Source organism: Chenopodium album, chromosome 23 (genome assembly GCF_948465745.1).
Source record: "Chenopodium album chromosome 23, dcCheAlbu1.1, whole genome shotgun sequence".
NCBI lineage: Eukaryota > Viridiplantae > Streptophyta > Magnoliopsida > Caryophyllales > Amaranthaceae > Chenopodium > Chenopodium album.
The window spans coordinates 1,031,342-1,052,294 of record NC_137856.1 but is presented as its reverse complement, the minus strand read 5'-3'; the positions used below and the strand labels follow the sequence as shown (position 1 = coordinate 1,052,294).

General features: G+C 35.7%; 1 protein-coding gene across 1 annotated transcript; it reads right to left on the bottom strand.

Moving 5' to 3' along the window:
* Positions 1–13,359: 13,359 nt before the first annotated feature.
* LOC145607992 (kinesin-like protein KIN-12B) lies at positions 13,360–20,900 on the bottom strand. Its single transcript, XM_081663591.1, has 15 exons — positions 20,473–20,900; positions 19,543–19,680; positions 19,375–19,458; positions 19,155–19,280; positions 19,008–19,067; positions 18,782–18,928; positions 17,881–17,976; positions 17,227–17,372; positions 16,759–16,908; positions 16,536–16,668; positions 15,365–16,450; positions 15,184–15,282; positions 14,946–15,098; positions 14,029–14,847; positions 13,360–13,929 (listed from the first exon to the last, which is right to left on the bottom strand). Exons 1-15 carry the CDS (start codon positions 20,794–20,796, stop codon positions 13,537–13,539), a joined length of 3,954 nt encoding a protein of 1,317 aa, XP_081519717.1. The 5' UTR covers positions 20,797–20,900; the 3' UTR covers positions 13,360–13,536.
* Between the last annotated feature and the right edge of the window lie 53 nt (positions 20,901–20,953).

The following is a 20,953-nucleotide window of genomic DNA, read 5'->3' as shown; positions in this document are numbered from 1 at the left end:
ATATGCTTGGTTGAATTGGGTCATGTATATTTTTTTAATGTATATATTATTTTATAGATAAGCAATTGGGTATGTATGTATAAGATAAACATTTGACATGATATATTTGATTGTGCACCATTTCAACTATCAATATATAAAAGTATCTACGAGTATTGATTAATTTTATAAATATGTACTTCCTTAATTAGTTTTCTTTTAACGGTTCTTTTAAATACAAACACACCATCTTGGCACAATTCATAATTTTATTTAAATTATGTTGGACTGTGTGATATTGCCTTAAAGACACAATTCGAGTATCTCATCAACATGTTTGAATTGAGAAATTTACTACGCAGTATCATGTATCTAATAATTAAATCGAACTTAGGTCCTGTTCTCTTACGTTGAAATTCAGTTCAGTTCAGTTCAATTCAGTTCATTTCAGCTCAGCTTAGTTCAGTTTAGTTCAACTCAACTCAGCTCCTAATTTCCTTCTCTTATAAAATGTTCATTTCACTTCAGTTCAATTCAGTTCAGCTCAGTTCAGCTGAGTTTAGTCAATGAAAACAGGCCCTTAATCCCACTAGAGTTGGCTAACAATTCTCTTGAAAATGATTCAATTAAAGTACAGTGCAAGTTACACTCAAACTACAAGTCACTTAGCTTGCATTGAATTTGATGACTAAATTTTGGGGAAAATCATTTTCACATATAATATATAATTAGGCTTTTTATTTATAACAACCAATACTAATCGAATATTCAAATTATCTCAACTTCTCAAGTTTGATGATTCGAGTTAGGTCAATCTCGAGAAGAGATTTTTAGAAAATTAAATTGTCAATAGCTATATAATACCATGTAAAATTTTATAATATAACCTGAATCAGAATATTCTCTATGAGTCGAAGCCTAACCCAAATGATATGACATTATTGACATATGTTACAATCTCTACAGTCCCATCCACAATTCCTACCAAATAATCAAATCCCACTAGATTATGTAATGTGACATGCATATATATTATAGTGATATTGATTCCATTGGATGCTACTAGTTGGGATTGGACTTAAATCCAGCAAATTAGAGAAAGAGAGAGAGAGAGAGATTGTTTAAATTGTATGAGTGGAAATGTACAGTTAATAAGTCATTTTCTAGTAGATGGGATTTGTATATGTTAGTTATGATAAATAGTAGTAAAGCACAAGACAGATGTAAAAGATAAACCAAAAAAAAAAAAAAAAGATCTTAAAAAAGTCATACAAATCCACTGTTTTAAAAGAGACCACCCACTAAATATATATTGGGGTTGATTCTTTGCGGTTGATTTGCCCAACAAACAAATAGAACTCCCTAGTTGTGTTTTTATGGGGCAATAAACCACTTATTCACCTTTTTAAATACCTTTTTTCCATAAGTTTTTGATAAAATATTAAATAAATCCACATTTTGATTTCCTATGTTTTAATCAAATTATTGAAATCAATATAATGCATATGAAATTTAAAAGTAGTCATATTTGTGTAAACATATACTCTATCTTAAAGCCTGTTCTCTTCAGCTTAATTTCAGTTCAGTTCAATTCAATTCAATTCAGTTCAGCTTCAATCAGTTCAGTTCAATTCAATTCAACTCTAATCTGTTCAGTCCAATTGCTAATTTCCTATTCTCATAAACAATTCATTTCACTTTAGTTCAGTTAAACTCCAATCAGTTCAGTTCAGCTCCAATCAGTTCAGTTCAATTCAATTCATCAGTTTAGTTTAGCTTAGTAACCAGAATAGGCCCATTCAATGATTGAAAATTGGAACGTGTGTAGCTTATATATCAACACTCCCACTGTTCCTATTTGTTCTTTCTATTAATTAAAATTAAATTTGGAAGTACATAAGAAAAAACATAATCAAACTTTGAAAATTTTCACTTAATGTAATATTAATGATAAATAATGTGCATTGACGAACAAATTATAAAAGTGGAGGGAGTGACATAAGACTATAATATTAATTCTTCTGAAAATAAAAATTATAAGCTTGAAACAATATAGGACTACAATTAACGTGGAAAATTCAAAGAAAGAACCATTAATTTATTTATAGGCCAGATAATGCTACATGATGGCATAAGACTAATTAACATGCATAATTGAAAATAAGTAGGTCAAACTTGTATTATAATAAAATATTAATTTACATTGATACTACATTATTATTATTATAACGTACAACAATAATTAGGAGATGGAAAAATACAAGAAAGTCAACCAAAAAAACTGTTTTTGCATGGGAAGATCTGCTTCTGTTAAGGGTGATATATTTTTGATTAGATTAGTGTAATCAGAAGATTTGTTGACTTAATACACCGTTTTTAGAGATTGAAAATGGACCTTAATTAATTATTAATTAACTTTTTTTCTTGCAACTTTTTTGAGAATCTCTATATATATCCTCTATCAATTTGATAGTGACATTTAAACTAACTATTGTGTGATACTATGAAGATACTAGCTTGGAAGAAGTATATTAATTTATATTTTCAAACTTGTTTACATATAATTTTGATCATGATATGCAAGTAGTTAAACATCAAATCAATTATCCTTTGTGCCAATTATATTGGTAGAAGCTGTTGAACACAAATTATTTATCATGACGTGTTTTAAGTACATAATTATTTACCACTCGATCAAGTAGTATGTATGTGTTTTAAAATTAAACTAAGGGCCTGTTTTAATTTACTGAACTGAACTGACCTGAACTTATTAGAGCTAAACTGAACTGAATAAAACTTATGTGCAGCTATTCTCAGCCCAAACCTTTTTTCACATTCTTTTAACACTCCACATACACGAGTAACATGAAACATTATACATATACATTTGGTTTTAGATTCGATACTCGTCCTCATAATGGTTACAATTGGTTCACATATTAAAAATCATACATGATACATCAATAATGATATAAATACTAATAATGTTGCAAGCTAGACATACGACGTAATGATAAATGATGATAGAATGTTGAAAATATTGAAGTGACATGAGTTTAATTAGTGTTAGAAACTATCCTCTTCTTTCAATTTCATAAAGCTAAAGAATGAAAAGGCATTATTATTGTTGTAATGTAATTTATCACCACTCACTTCCTTTCAATCGATTTGTTCACTTACTCGAATTTTCTTATCTTACACTATTCATCACTTATTAAAATGCCATGATGATATTATTTTCTAATTTATCAACTTAATACAAGGAATTGACAATCTATTATTTGTGTATCTAGGAAGTATATGTACAACTCATGTGACTGGTGATAATAAACGATGGATTTATAGTAAATTAAAATGGAAATTTTTGAAGAAATAACTCATAATATACGTACCAACGATGGATATATCGTAAAGTAATAAATTAATGGAACATCATCAACATAAACATGCATTTTATAATAAAGCTCCTAACTTAGAATTTCAACTTCCAAGTTAGCAATCCAAAATTCGCCTATATGACACAAAACATTACCATAGATATTGACATGATACTTTTATTTCTTAAACTTACTGGCTTAATGTCTACTACGTACTATACAAAACAAGTTGTTGTTGCAGTTATTTTATTGAGCTTTGACCTTGACCTTTAAAGGGACGACACGTAACCAAAAAAAGGAGATTGATGCAAGAAAGGACATCTATAAATTAAGCCAAAGTAGAGAAGCAAAGTATAAATTCATGGCAATGAAGAAGAGCTCATAAATCACAATAATAATGGTACTACAAAGAAAACACAGTGTTTCCAATTGATCACACAACAAGTACATTTCCTTATATGAAAGGAACATATCAATGTCTTTGGCTACTTAAGCTTACACAATTCAGCCATTTTTGGGTCCATTGTAGGGTGGTTGTTCAAAGAAAATGATTGACAAACTTATAATAATAATAAAAAAGACTTTAATTATGTTTGATGTTTTTATTTAAATTTATTTATTTATTTGTGGGTTTAATCTTTGCACGAAAAACCCTTAGCATCAATAGTAGTAGTACTACTGTACTAGAGGTCCATTTACCAGGCTGTCACTCTTTCTTTGCCATTATATCGATCACCTTCATTTACGTCTATTTCTTTCATATCAAGGTGCCCCCCTCTTTAAATTAAAGCCTCGAATCGATTTGTTTTTCTTGTAAGGATACGTAAAGACGTAATGAATTGGAATCAACCTCCGGTGTGTACCAAAGTTTAATTTGTACGTTCATTTCAACTACAATCATCTAATCAATTGATGAATCACAACCATTTGAATTATTAACATGTAACGTGTCAATGTACTACGACAATGTTTAGGGATTTATGTAGTTACTATTATTATGAATGAAATATGCTAAGCTAATAATATATGTGAGCCTAATTAGCTTTAGCACTTGAAATGAATCTTTATGGTACGTACAATATTTGTCTTAGAAGAATTATCATTTCTTTCACCAAACTGGCTAACCAAAATCATTATATATGGTACATCAAACATTTTCAGTGAACTTTAATTTCGACAACAACCTTCAATTCCAAGAACAAGCTAGTAGGGTACAATATAATTTCTTGTATCATAATCATATAAATAAAAAAAGGATGACAATGTTAAAAAACACGAAACTTTTTCATAATTTAACTGCATTTGCTTAAGTTTCTTAATTACTCTGTAACACAAATTTGTTTTTTTTATCAAACGGTGTGTTACGTGTTTGATACCTAGGCAACTAATGACGCCTTTCGGACACGTGGACACAAGCTAAACCTAAACGTTTTTAGTTCTATGTCCATAGGACATAGTTAGATATATTAAATGCCCAATTTTATGCCAACTTCTGATTTGGTGTATAGTTTCTATCTTCCTCTCAGCCTCATTAGGGTTGATATTCCTAAAGCAGCTAATCACCAGATTAATAAAGCTAAAAAAGGTGAACCAAACACATGAAATCACTCTAATTATACTCTTCCAATTTAGTATAGTACTTCATTCAGTCACGTTTGTGCAGTTAAGACCACAAATCATTGTTTTAAAATCAGTTGCACTGTATTAGTACAAATCAGATTTACACCAAACACTACTTATATTATACATTCTTTTATTTAGTGGACACTTTTTAAGTTTCTAGTTCCTATTCCCCTCCAACTCTTATCCTAAATTAAAGTACTCGTAATGTATATCTATAAACACATTTAGGTCTTCCATATTAATACACTACTCTGTACTTCATAATTAATATACACAAAAATGACATAAGGTGAATATAACGGTGCCTAAGTTAAATATAACATAAGCATGCAAGCACATACATGACACGACAAAATGATACGTGGACTACTTGGACCGACCTTTTGAAATTTTAGGCTGTGCATAACCATGTGTTGGGAGTAATCAAGCCTAAGGCACACGACCCCTATAGGAGGCACAGTTCACAACCATCTTTACACCTAGATTTTTTTTCTTCTTTTTTATTTTATTTTTATCAGTTCTTAATCAATTTCGTTACTTTAATACAAGTATGATGAGGTAGAGAGTAAAACATCGAACATTCGAGCAAGCTAACGAAACTACTCATCCCAAGGGAAAAAAGAAGTGGAAGGAGCCAATACCTTTCATTTCTTAGCTCTTATATCCTTCCTAATGGCAACATTGGACATTATCTAGATGTTACTTTCATACCCATTATCTCTCATCTTAAATTCACATTGTATGATGTTTGTTGCTTGTCTTAAGATGTCTCTTGTTCATTCTCTTAAAAATGATAAGAATATTGAGTGGCTAGGGTGGTGGAGATAGATGAACAATATTGGTCCCATTTTTGTAGGCCACAGGTTTTATCACGGTTATAGACAAGGGCCACAACTCACTAGTTTTATGGTCTCCTAACAAAAACATTTCTTCTGTACATTTTGGCTAAAACCTTATTATATAATAGTATTATATATGTGCCATTCACCAATAGTAAAGAAGAAGAATAAGACATGAAAATTGAGATATTTTTATTGGGTAACAATTATAAACAAAGTTTATTATCAGAAAAATTTGTAAATTACCACCCAAAAAGAGGTCCAGTTTTGAAATTACCACCCATTAAAAACTTTATTTTAAATAACCACCCATTAAATTAAAAAATCTTTCAGATTACCACCCATTTTGATTTTCCGGTGGAAAATCCGTTTGAGGGGCCCACATAACGACTATTAATGGCTAGTTTGACTTAATTGACTGGGTTTTTCCTCGATTTTTCGTGTTTACATATTCCCCAACTACAATTACTTGCAAAAAAAAAAAAAAAAAAAAAAACTCCAATTAACAAATTCTTCCCCTAATTTCTTCCATAGTTCCTCAAATTTGAACTGGTACTGTGCGACGAATTAATCCATTGAAGTTCAGACCCAATTGAATTCGCATTTGAGGTAAGAATCCTGAACTTAAAAAATTAGGGTTCCTGGGTAAATTAATTTGGGGGATTTTGCAATTAGGTTTCGTGGAAGTAATTAATTGGGTGTTTATGTTATTTTTCTGGTAATTGCTGTTGGTGTTGTCCAAATTTGGTGAATGGTTGTTTATTAGGTTGAATAATAGTGTCAAATGTGTTGTTTTTTTTTTGAAATAAAGATGTGAATGATTCATTCATGCATGAAGTTGTAAGCTTGGTTTTGTGTTGTTTTTTGTTGAATGATGTCTTGCAGAAATGGAAAGAAGGGATAAGTACATTTTCAGATTTAAATATTTGAGTTTTGTTGTGGACCTTGAGTATGAAGTAGGCAACAGTAACTTACAGGACACAATTATTGCTTTCGAAGATCAACTTCGTGACATGGAAGATCCAATTGAAGGATCAATTGATCTTGTTTATCCTATATTTCAGTATATCTATAAAGGGAAGTATAGGACTTTAGAAGATGATGGTGATGTGTTCAAGATGATTAGGAGGTTGGGGAATAAGGATATGTACATCATACATGTTGGGAGCACAGATGACCCAGGGTTCTTAGCTGACTGTATCATTGAGTACAGGATGAAACAGAATGGGACTTGGCCACCCCCTGGTTATCCTCATTATGGGGGTCAACCACCACAGTGACTAGGTTTGCTTGTCTTAGAATAATATTATTGCTTGTTTGCTGGAAATGTTGCACAGACTGACTGAGTTGTTGCTTTGTAAATGCAGGTTAGAAAATGTCTTGGAATAACACATCTCCCACTAACCAGAAGAAATGCAATTGTGGACTGCCCTTTGCTAGGTTGACATCTTGGACCAGAGAGAACCCAGGAAGGAAATTCAAGGCTTGCAAATTCTATGACCCTAACACTGAAACTAGAGGGTGCAAGTGTTTTGAATGGATTGACACTGAAGATGGAACTGAGTGGCAAAGAGATGTGATCAACAATCTTTTGCTTGACAAAAAATTGATGAAAGCTGAAGTGAACTCTCTGAAAAGGGATGTTGATGACTTAAGTGGGCAGAGAAGGTGTCTTCTTAATGAGGTGGATACATTGAAAGTGAAATGCAAGGCTTTAAGTGGAGATAGGAAGAAGATGCTCAATGGCAGTGGCAATCCTGACAGCAAGCTGATGATTGTTGTAGTTGTTGTTTGGTCCTTAATTTTAGTTTTAGGTTGTGTTGTAGTTAATAAACTGGTTTAAGGGAGGTGTAGTTGTTGTAGTAGTTTTTTGATTGTAATGTTGAACTTGTTATTTTAGTAATGGAATGAACAACTGTTTCTGATGTATTTGGCTTATGTGTTATGTTTGCTGATGCTTTTTCTTTGGCTGAAGTAGTAGTGTAATGCATTGAACAAATTTGGTGATGTTTTTGAAGGAAAAAAAAAAAGAAAAAAAGGCCCCACCATATGTGGTGAAGCTTTCTGTAGGAAATAAAGAAAAAAAAAAGAAATGCAGGGCCCACCAAATTTGCTGATGCTTTTCTGAAAATAAAAAAAAAAAACAAAATGAAATAAAGGGTCCACCATAAAGGAAATAGAATAGGGGCCCACCACAATTTCATCAACACAGTTGCAGCAAAATGAGGGCAAATTTTGTCCAAACCAAACTGTCAATTTCATTGAGACATCATCCAAGTTTACAGAAGTCACAAAATACAACCTAACACTACCACCTTCTAATTACATACTATCCAAAATATGACAAACTAACACTAACACCTTCTAATTGGTACTACCTTGAATCTTGTATTTCATTGAAGTTGGAACAGTGTTAGCATAGGTAGTTGTTGAGGCTTGGCTTGGTTGACTTAAAGGTTCTTGCTGGTGACTCTGCTGACTCTGCTGACTTTGTTGCTCCTGCTGTTGTTGTTGTTGTTGTTGCTTCTGTTGTGCTTTCTGCTGCTGCTCCTTGGTGTATTGCTCTTGAGGGAATGTCCTGTTCCCAATGCTGTTAGGTCCAGCAGTAGCACCTAGTGCACTTTCCTAAATTTGGCATACAAGAGTAGTCAGAAACAAGGGATCAGGTAAGTACTAAAAAAAAAGAAAAATCCACTTTGCTTTGAGTGTTACCTTCTGCAATGCTCTCTGCTCTTTCTTCTTTCTTTGTTCTTTCACCCAGTCACTGTCAGATTGGGGTCTACCTCCTCCTTTTTTTGGTGAAGAAACTGCTACTGGAGTAACTGTAGGGTTCTTGCAAGTTTTTGCATAGTGACCTTGCTGCCCACAGTTCTTGCAGGTACTCCTCCTTTTCACAAGCTTCTGCACAGTTTGGCTTTGGGCACCCTCCTCTCCCTGCGCCAGCTTTCTTTTCTTAGATTTAGGTCTTCCAGGATGGATCTTGATGGCTGGTGGCATAGGTGCTTTGAGCTTGACCTTGTCCCAATGGTGTGGGCCAGGCATTGGTTGTACTTCAAACCTATAAGCCAACATATAGGTGTCCACAGCATATGCACTGTGCACATAATCTTCAGGGTCTGCTCTCTTGTCCATGATGCATGCATATGCATGGACACAAGGGATACCTGTCAGCTCCCAGTGATAGCAGGTACATGTCCCTTTACTTAGGTCAACTGTAACTAGATCAGAGTTCAGTTCAACCTCAAATGCATCATCCCTAGATACTTGCACAATGCAATGCCTTGCAACTGGTTCAATTCTTTTAAATTTTTTTTCACATATGGAGTAACCTTGCCCTCCATTTTCTGATAACACTCCCACTTGTCATGATTCCTTTTCATCATATACCTCCTAAGCCACTCCATTTGTGTCAAAATAGGCTTATCCCTAGCTTCTTTTATCACAGCATTGAAGGTCTCACAAACATTGTTCAAAAGCATGTTTGACTTTGGAAAGGAGCTAAATGCATGCCTAGACCAGTGCTTAGGAGGGATGTCAGCAAGGTATTCATATGCCTCCTCAGACAAGAACTTAATGGATTCCATGGCAACTTCAAAATCAAACTAACATGTGGAGTGCAAAAAAAAAAAAAAAAAAAAAAAAAAATCAAGACATATCAAACAAACCTACATTATTGACATCAGGACTTACTAACAGCAGTGCAAAAAACAAAAAAAAAAAAAAAACAATCAAGACATATCAAATGTCAGAAGCTTTAAGTTAGAGTAAAATAAAAAGAACAGGTTCAAGTTAGGCTTACCAAGGTAGTTGCTCTTGCTGCTGACCAAAATAGCTCCTTAAATGTAGAGCCACTGAATTGAAGCTTGAAGTTAGCCCATATATGCCTCACACAATACCTAGTTTCAGCATTTGGTACAACTTGATTCAAAGCTTCTAGCAGGCCCTGTTCACAAATCAACAAAATAAGTTAGTTAAAGTGCAGACATAAAAGTGTCTATCAGACATAAAAGTGTAGGGTTACCTTTTGTCTATCAGACATAAAAGTGTAGCCAAGCCCTCCTTCTTCATCCTTAAGTGTGCCCATCAAACACTCAAGAAAAAAGATCCATGTTTCCTTGTTCTCAATCTCAACTGTAGCCCAGGCAATAGGGTAAATGTTGTTATTACCATCCTTACCAACTGCTACTAGGATCTGCCCTGGGTATGGACCCTTAAGATGAGTGCCATCAAGCCCAATTAATGGTCTGCAGCCTGATAAAAACCCTTTGGCTAAAGGTGCAAGACACATATACATCCTCAAAAACATAGGAGGTTCAGGCCTCTCCACTCCCTCAACCATTACTACACAACCAGATCCAGGGCTATACTTGAGAACAGCCTTCCCATAGTCCCAAACTCGAGCATATTGTTCTGATGCTGAGCCATAGATCTTCAGTTTAGCCCTAGCCCTTGCCATCCAAGCTTTACTATATGTTATTTCAATCCCAAGGTCCCCCAAAACCTTCCTGCTGAAACCTTTAATTTTCCACAAAGGATCTGATCTGAACTCCTCAATGTACTTCTCAGCTAAGTACTCAGCAGTTAAGTTGTGATTGCTCCTAACTCTTAGACAGTTATGCTTCAAATTTAAGCTCTTAATCTGCCAAAAATCCTGGTTCACAGACCTCCTAACAACCACCTTAAAGTGACATCTCCTACCCCCTACACAAGTACAACTAGGAAGTCTACATTTTTTGGGATTCCATTTACATTGACACCTCTTCCTACATTGTATAGTGATCTTGCTACTGTCATTATGTAAATACCAATATTCATACCTGTTCTCAATGGCATGAACCCTCAGAGTTTTCCTCACCACATTGTTGTTGATAAACTTCTGGTACTTCACCAATTGAATTGGTTTGCTGAAGTCTGTTGTAGCATGGAACCAAGGGCTGTTATCATGCTCATCATCAGACCCTATTGGACTATCCAATTCCTCAGAGTCAGAGGTGAACTCTCTTTGCAAAGTTACCTCATTCTGTAGCAGCTGACTTTCCAAGAACACTTGTTGTTCTTCTTTGTCTTGCACATCCTTCAAACTATCATTCACTTCTTCCAAAATTTGCCTCCCACTAACCTCCACCTGCCTTGCCTCTTCTACTCCCTCATCATCACACTCCTCTTCCCCTGCTCCACAATCTATATCAGTCCCCTCAGAATCAGAAGAATCAGATCCACTAACTGATTCAAGCTCAAGCTTTCTCTTTGTCTTCTTCCTCTTTCCCTTGGATTTTCCCTTCATTTTCTTCCCCCTGGAAGTCCCTTCCTGCTCACCTTGCTTCCCCTTCCCTTTAACACTATCTGTTGGAACCCTATCTCCAACCTTATCAGCAGCTTCCTCTCCCTCAGTCACCCCCTTATTTGTTTGCTGTTTAAACCTAGGGCTTCTTCTAATTTCAGTGGGCTTGGATTCATTGTTTTGACTATTTTGGGTAGGCAGAACAGTGTTAGGTTCTTCAGTTACAACCCTAAACTGGTCTTGGCTTGTACAGTAAAGTACAACAAACCCATCCTTACTTTTGGTCTCTAAAAAGCCCTTGACTTCCTCTTCATTCACAATTTCCCTTTTGCCATTTGACCAAAGCTTTCCCTTTTTTTTTATACCAAATATTCCACACACTAGGCACATGCAAATCTAGTTTAACAAAACCCCAAATGCAACACTCTCTGAGAAAGCTCACTGACAAGTCACTCACTTTACAACCATACCTCCAAAACTCCCATCCTCCTTCATACACAACCATATTCCTTCCCTTTAATTTTTTTTTTCACAAACCCCCCACCTAATCTAACCTTAACATCCAAACATTCCTGTTTACCTGGTAACTGTTCATATTAATAAGCCACTAATGAATAAACCATACTTGGCAGTCTACAGTTCACCCACACAATACCATAGTTTATTCAATTCAACACATGTGGCATAATTAAACAATAAACACCCAATCAAACAACAATTACAGTTCAAATTGCAATAATAAACAATTGTGAAGATAACCCATTACACATTTAACCCTAATTTTTCGCATAATTGCAATTATACCATCAACAACATACATATACAAAATTCAATTGAATAGGGTCAAAATTGCTTACCTCAGTAGTCGCCATTGACATCAGCAGTACCCAGGAGCTTCAAAATCACGCTTATGGTCCCCAGATCACTTCAAGATGGCGACTTTACCAGTACATGCAAGTCCACCAAACGCATTCAATTTCCAGGAAAAAACCTCAGAATTAGGGTTTTGACTCAATTGTATAGGAGTGGTTGAGGATTTGACAGAGAAATAAAGGAAGAAAGAGGGAAAAATTGATGGATTTAGATGATTTCAGTGAGGAAATTGGAGAGAGAAGTTGTGTTATGTGGTTAATGGAACAGTCAGGGAGTTAGGTCGAAGAAAAGAAGAAAAAAAAGGGAGGGAAGTTAATAGGGTGGGCCCCTCAAATGGATTTTCCACCGGAAAATCAAAATGGGTGGTAATCTGAAAGATTTTTTAATTTAATGGGTGGTTATTTAAAATAAAGTTTTTAATGGGTGGTAATTTCAAAACTGGACCTCTTTTTGGGTGGTAATTTACAAATTTTCCTTATTATCACGTACATCACCCATTTATTTATTTCACCATGTCATAGTAGTGATGTGATAGTAATCACTTGTTACTGATCCAATTATCCATTACATTTTAACTAGAAGTTTTTTGTGCAAGTATCACATATACTCTCTCTATGAGGTGAACATGTTATGTCCTACTTAAGTCTTTGAGAGTACTTGACTAGAGTATCGATTAAAGTATACCCGATAAATATTGATAAATTGCACACGTTTTGCTATATAATTTTGCTATTACTTAATGGAATCTGTTAAAAGGGCCCTACAAAGCACACATCCCACCGTTTTTCCTTCCCCAACCACCTTCGACCTCCACCACCCTAGTTGCTGTTACAACCATTGCTCATATATATTTGTCTTAATAAGAATAGCAAAATTTTGAAGAAAAATTTGTAGACCTTAATTAATTTCCTTCTTGTCTTACCAGTAACCACAACCAAAAAAAGCAAATGGACATGATCAACTCATCCACTTGTAGATTGCCTGCCATCCTCTTGACACTGAAACCAACATAATTAAATAATTCTTCAAGGTTCTATTATAAAAAAAAAATGAAGAATTTGTTTAAAACATCTTTCATTTGAGATCCTTTGTCCCATCTCTGCCCTATCCAAACCATTCAAACCAATGGGTGGACCATCCCAATCCAAATTGAACAATTTATTATCTCCTCTTGCCCATAATACATATAAGAAATACATGTTGCTTGGACTCGTATACCCATGTCCAATATGGATATGTGTGCAAGTGTCAAGGATCCGACATTGACACATTATTTAAAATAAGGAGTCCAAAGTTATACTTGTATATTGGATCCGACATGGGCACTATATGCAAAACATGGACTAAGCTACAGAAAAATTGAATTTTATAGCTGAGGCAACTCAATTTGAATACATTGGACTACAAAAGAGTTAAGAAAAACATTGGGCCTCACAAATGGTGAGGATTTCTAACCTATGGAACTGAATCTTGGTAAGCAATACAAGTACACTATATTGAAATATATAACAAATCAACTGTTAGTAATTTTACATACAGAGAGGCCACTGAGTTTTTTTTTTACCTATATGTTGCATCTGTCATAACCAGAGAACCATGAAGAAGGTTCTGCAAATTTAGATGATAGCTCATCATCTATTCCATTGTCATAGAATGCCTTAAACTCTTCTTTCCACCGCTCATCACCGGCACTGTGTCGTGCCTCAGTGTCAAATTTGACTGCACTGGGTGCATGATAGGAATCTTGTAAGGCTTCTTTTGGTATACTATGTTGCTCCTCAGTGTCAAATTTGATCACACTGGGTGCACGATAAGAATCTTGCAAGGCCTCTTTTGCTATATGAGAGTCAGCAATAATTTGATTCAATGACTCAATTTCAGTTTCATGCTTTTTCTTAAGTTCAGCAATTTGCTTACGAGTCTTCTCAGTTTCTTCTTCTGCCACAGCAGCACGCCTCTGAAAAAATTTTGAATGTTTAATATTAGCATGACCTTAATAGGAAACATTAGGGAACAGAATGATGAGAGACAGCAAAAAAGACTAATCTTTACTAACCTCAGCAGCAGCTACTGCTTCTTCACCTTCTTTCAGACGTACAAGTAATTCTCCAGCAGCCTGCAGAGCTTCTGCAGTGTCTCTTAGCTGAGACTGAAGCATTTTGTTTTCATCCCTGAAATACCGCCTCTCCCTTTCTCTTTCAACTTTCAATGCTGAAATCTCTGCCGCAAGAGAATTAATAAATTTTGATTCTGCTCCTCTGACCCCTGCCTTAGCAGCTGCCTTCTTAACATCCTCGATTCCGTCTTGCATCTGTCTACGCCTTGCAAGCATTTGCATATGTTTCTCTTCAAGGTCTGCATGCTGTTCAAGCATACGTGCTTGACCCTCCATTGCTAATTGAAGGGCTTCTTTTAGCTCATCTGAGCACTTCTTTTCTGACTCAAGTTCTCGCTCCAGGTCTTCAGTATGATTACGACAAGATTCGAGTTCCAATTTCAATTCCTCGGCAAGAGATATCCATTGGCTTTCCACCTCAGTCCACCGAATCCTTTCCTGTTCAACAGCCCACTGAATCCTTTCCTGTTCGGCAGCATTGTCCTCAGTTGATTCTGGTATTGTGTTCAATGGTTGAGACGAACTCTGTTCACAGGGGAAAGTCAACTTCAAAAGAGACTTCCGTTGCCTAGAAGCCTTGGGTGAACTATCTGTGTAGTATTGAAGCTGGCTCCTTAAATCATGGATTTCCTCCAATAGGACATCCTTCTCGCCCATATCAAAGAAGCTTCGCAATCTCTCCAACTCATCCTGTGCTCTCTTTAATTCAATTTTGGTCTCCAACACTTCAGGATGGTTTTCATATTTTTCCTTTAGAAGCTATAGATGCCAGGCAAGTATAATTCCAATAAAGGTCAGTAAGGCGCCAAACAAGGCTGATATTGCAAAATTAATAATAATAAAAAGGTGTTACATACCTCATGTTCTCTACGAACAGATATGAATTCTTCTTCCATGAAGTCCTCAGTAGGTAACACACCATCCATAAGATGCTCAAGGCGAATTATTTTATCCTCCCGCATCTGACTTATAATTGCATTGCATTCCCTTTCATGTTTATATTGCTGAACCTGTTCGATAATGGACGAATAGTCAGAAAGTTGCTGAAAATAAACAAGCCATAACTAGCAATGAGTGATTTCTAATTGAACTTGCCAGACGATTCAGTTGTGCAATCTCATAATTTTGCTTGGAGCAGAAGTCCTCAAGCGCCATTTCTCTCCTAATAGCTCCAGCCAGAACCTTTTCTACTGCCTGTTGTAGTTGTATCATATGCCATATTCAATAGATGTTATAAAAGGAAAGACAAGACACATAAATGCAAGCTACTACATACCTTTGGAACCTGGTTCTTGGGCTTTTCAGCTGACACTGACCTATCCACAGGAACCAACTGAAGGTTTGAGGGGTCATTGACTTCTTTCACGTCTCCATGAAGAGACTTATTGCAATTACTGCAAAGATACTTGATTCCATCTATTTCTGGCATCTCAACACTGTCTGATAGAGTTTGAATACCAACATCAACTTTCTCAATAGGTAAAATTGGCTTCAACTCTGCAGGCTTGAATGACAACCGGAATGCAGACTTCCTGAAAGCAGAACTCTTCCGCTGATTATCTATAATCTCAAGGCCACGATGAAGGCTAGCTGCCAAATGATCAGTAGAGCTACGTGCATTATTGCCTGACATAATAGTCAGAGCAAGCTGGGAGTTCCTTAGAGAAGACTTTGCCAAAGATGCAAGAGCATCCTTCTTGCTTAATCCAAAGTTCTCTACATCTTTCTGTGATGCAGTAAGCATTGATGATGTTCTTAGACTCTTTCTGCTACTGTTAACAATTCTTGGGGAAACACTCTTAGGGGGAGATGGCAGAATAGGAGAAACATCACAAGGAATGACATTTACTTCAGGAACTAGAGTATCCAAGGAGCCATTTGAAGAACTATTTGTGGCCTCAGCATCTGCCATATTAGCTGGAGATGCCAAGAATGCAGAACCATCCTCGATTAGCTTGCATTGCGATTCACTCACAGCTTTATTTTCTATTTTTACTGTGTCCTTCCCCTCGGCAGACAGCATATTCCCACCATCAACAATGATTTCATTATCATCTATTTCTGAAATTCCCTCTTCCATACTCACATCTGATATTTCAGAACTTGGCTTCTCAATACATTCGTCCTTACATTGTCTAATTTCAAGGCCACCTGACTGTTGACGAACTACATTGCTCAGTTTTTCAACAGCCTCATCAATTTCCATCTCCTCGTCACCATCAGCATCTAAATGATGCATTACCATTGGATGGTTGAGACTCATCTTCAAGAGACTTAAGCTTCTACGCGCATTCCAACTGTTTGCGTATGCTGCCTTTGGATCACTTTGGTTTCTATTTGCCTTCATGCGAAGTAGTTCATCCTGTATTGCGTACCAAGCACAAGTTATTATCTAAGCACCAAAGACCTGATGACATGTTTACCATGAGTAATTTATAAAATCCCACCTTAAGTTGCCTTATTACTTCTCTTAAAAAGTTGACATCATCTTCTTGCATCACTTCATTGACAACAGCCTTGTTTTTAATGGCCTTTGCACGCTGTGCAAACCTCAATGTGCTAAATGTCTCACTCTTACAGCTGTAATATCAGTAGACAATCATCAATTAACAATTTGGAGAGAGGCAAAGAGTTCGGAAGGTTTAAAAGTGAAAAAGACTACAGCATCACCTTTGAGCTGGAGAAACAGCACAAATCATAGCCATTTTTGCATTACCACCAAGAGATTCCTGAAGCAAAAATGTCAATCTGGAGTCTCTATATGGGATATGCCTCTGCTTTCCAGTTTGGGAGACTTCAGCGAGAATGTTAATCAGATTCCTGCAATACACTTAGCATATGAGGAAGATGCACTCAAATTATACTTAGCAATTAGCATTGCCCATGCAGCAACAGCAGTTAAACATGGAACCATCGACCCCCCCCCCCCCCACCCTGCCCTTGTGTAAACTATATTTATGCAACCTACCTAACCCTATTTATACAACAATTGGATTGTTTACTGTTTTTGAAAATATCAGGTTTTTTTTATCAACAATTTGAAAAATTATGTGATATAACCTAATACGCAGAAATAGAGGAACTAAATAGCTCCTCAATGGTTACAAATTTCAATAGCAAAGCTAAGAGACAACATACCCCAACTGTGAAAGGGATCGATTGATATTGCCAGCTTCTTTCAGCCGCTCTCCAGCTGCACCAGTTAACTTTTGCCTTTCTGACCCAGCAAGATCAACTAAATTTATTTTACTAGTCTTCAAACTGCTCAGGCCATCAGACATGCTCTACAATACAAAAAACTCTAAATCAATATCAGTATGTCCAAGTAAGAGACTGCAAATAGCCTAGCGCTGCATAATAAAACACCACCACTTTTTCATTTTGTCTCCCATTAATACAATAATATCCAGCTAATTCACTTCAATAAGGGTTAATATATCTTGTCTATTTTACTTTTGTATAGTGCTAACAGCCAAAACCTAGTACAGAGACAGTGGATTATTAGCTATGCTAATGGTCTAAAAGGTCCATATTCCTCTTATGAGGAGTGGGAGATAGCACAGCTTTGACCCTATAGGAGGTAAGAAGAGCGCGAGACTGGTCTTCCAGTGGCCTTTTCAAGAGTAGTTGACCTATGTCATTTCATTTATCTTTTTTAACCAAGCATAACATTTCAAATAACATGTCCAATATATCAGATACCAGCTCAAACCCCCCCTTCCCCCACAGTGTCAAGGACTAGCGATAAAGACTATGAACTCCCCTCCTCCCCCTAATAATTGGTAAAAGTACCTTGCATTGTGATTCAACGGAGCAAGTAAAAACACTATGTGAACGTGAACTTTCTGCATTTATACTTGTTGCACCTGTTCTGCGGTGTGACAGTCCCTGCACATTTGAGATAAATGGTTTTATACATAGAGACACTGAATCTCGCAAAGAGCTTCAAACTAGTTGCAAACCATAATGAACACAAATCACAACATTTTTGAGTTCATAATCAGATAAGGGTCCAATAGTAATTGAAACACGTAGAAAAGGTTTTGGAAGGTCCAATGGCAGCAAATCAATTGCAAACAGAATATGAACGTAAACTGTACATCTTTTGATTCTATATAATAAATAGAACTCTTAGACAAGATCACAAGAACCAGAAAAGGTATTACCCAACGCTGGGATCAAACGCATGTTTGAGACAGAACACTTAGAAAAAAGCTTTTCCACACAAATTCACAATATTGGATAGTCACAGGAGAAATTTTATTTGAGTAATGTCTATAGCAACTTATAAGCTGACTAGTTCAAATATTATTCCAAATTCTGATTGATTGCCAGCAGAGAGAATGCTCACTCTCAAGATAACAGAAGCTAAACATACTACAGACTATATAACAAATTGATCATTAACAAGTCAGAAACTGAAAGGTTGATCTGTTGAATGAGAAAGTACATACTTTGTATAAGACAACTAAACTAGAAATTGGTGTTAATTCTTTGAATACATTTAGTAATTTTCTAAGGAATTATGGAAGAACAGCATGTTTTGTCATGAATATCAGATTAAAATCTGCTAGTGTGCTACATGAACTACTTTAGAAATATAAGTGATGCTCAAAAGAACAGAGAATTGTTGCAGCAAAAATCTTCTTTATCTTTAACAATGAAACTATATAAAAACAGAGGCCATTCAAACCTTCAACAACAGCCGTATCACATCCTTGGCTGTTGACACATACTCCTCCGCCAGATTTTCCACATAAACACCAGATTTGACATCTTCCCTAATCTGAAGATTCTTCTGGCTTGGATCTAGCAGATCAGTAATTTGTTCATTGTAAATCTGCAATGCAGAAATAATATGAATTGTATGTAGTTTTACCTAATCAGAAAAATGGAAGAAAATAGACTCATTCCAGTACCTCAAGAAAAGAACAACGACACTGATACGTAAGCTGTTTGTCTGAATGCTTAATTTGTTCCTGAAACACCACAAAACAAAGAGAACAGATACTTCTTTATTATTTGCTAAACTTTGTATTATAAGGATATGGGAGATAAATATTGACCTCATTTATCCGAGCAAAAAGCCGTTCAAACACACGAGGTGTTAACCCCTGTTGCTCATTTGCTAGGTTGTCTTCCAGCAAAGCATTGGAAGGTCCCCACATAGTATAAGTTTTTCCACTGCCCGTCTATTCAGACAAAATCAATATCATATGATTAGAACATAGGCAGCTATATATATACAATAAAAAGGTGACTAATGAGATTTAATTTTGAAATTACCTGTCCATAAGCAAACACAGAACTGTTGAACCCAGCAAGACAGTTCTCAACAAGAGGAGCTCCCACAAGCTGGAAAATATCTAGCTGAAAGAGACAATCTCGAAAATAATTAGTTTTCCTTCACACATATTCAAACTACAGGGGAAAGACAATTTAACACAAACTTGCCTGGGTTGCCTCCATATCAGCCACAGAGTCAAAAGTGAAAGTATGGTCATTGATTGTCAAAGTATCATTTGAGACTTTCTTAACTATCATTTCCCCATCTCTCTCATCCTTGTTCAATGGCCGCATTCGCACTACCACCTAATATTGAATAAAAACAAAATACCAGTTTAACACCCAGCAACAACTATTCAACCTGAATTCCCAATAAGCAAACTTGAACTCTATAAGGTAATAAGGTAAGCTCAAAGCATTTGTCTCGCTCCAATTTCTTCTAAAAGCTAGCTGACCCCATACTAATTAATCAAATTGAGTATTCGAATTGGCGAAAAATGATGATTTATATTTTGAATCTAATGGAAACAAACATCTTGTATGGCTCAAATTAAGAATACAATCAAGTAATTCAGCAAATTAACATTAACAAAAGACTTTAAGATTCACGAATTTAGATCAAAACCCTAAAATAATTCTGAAAATTTCCCAAAATTTCATTCCATCATCTAAACTAACAACAGCATTAACATACTAACAACAGCATTAACAAACTAACATTAACATCTTGTATGGCTCAAATTACGTTTACAATTAAATTATTCAGCAAATTAACAGTAACAAATGAGTTTCAGATTTACATTGCCACCAAAAACTACACAAATAGCTCACATTTAAATCATAGCTCGAAAATAATCAGAAACTTTCCCAAAATTGCATTCCATCAACTATAACAAACTAACAACTATACAAAAATCCAAGAAAAACAAAAAATAAAATGACAACACTCAAGATTACCCATCAATCCATACACAATAGCTCAAATTAACAAAAACTTGTTTCTTTTATTTCATAAAAATAAAATAAATCAAAACAACATTGTTCTCCAAAAATCACATAGTTCTCCAAAAACCCAAATGAATAAATCAATGAGTTCACCTTAACGCCAGAATCAATCAAAGACGAAGAACAAGGTCCAGCAACATCGAAAACGGCGTCGTTACTAAGCTTACGCTTAAGAGGGTTAGCAGAAGAAGGCGGCGGTCGCGGCGGAAGAGGGCTCTTCAACTTCCCCGCCGGCGAGGGTTTTCCGGCGATAACATCGCAAGGATCGGAGTTCTCCTTATCTCTAGGAGGGCATTTTTGCTTCCGAGAAGATTTCGATTTTTGGGAATTAGGGTTAGAATTGTTAGGGTTAGGGTTTGTTGGAGTGGAAAGCTCCGATAATGGGGAAATTGATTTGGGGAGCATGAAGTGCTTCATTGTTGTTGAATTCTGCAGATTTCAGAGAAAGAAGAAGAAGATGATGATGAGAAGAAGAAGATGTGAAGGGAGAGTTTGGAGGAGAGAGAAAGAGGGGAAAAGGGGGGAAAACGTGAAAACTAGCCGTTGAAGGAAGAATTTGAAATTATTGGGAAAT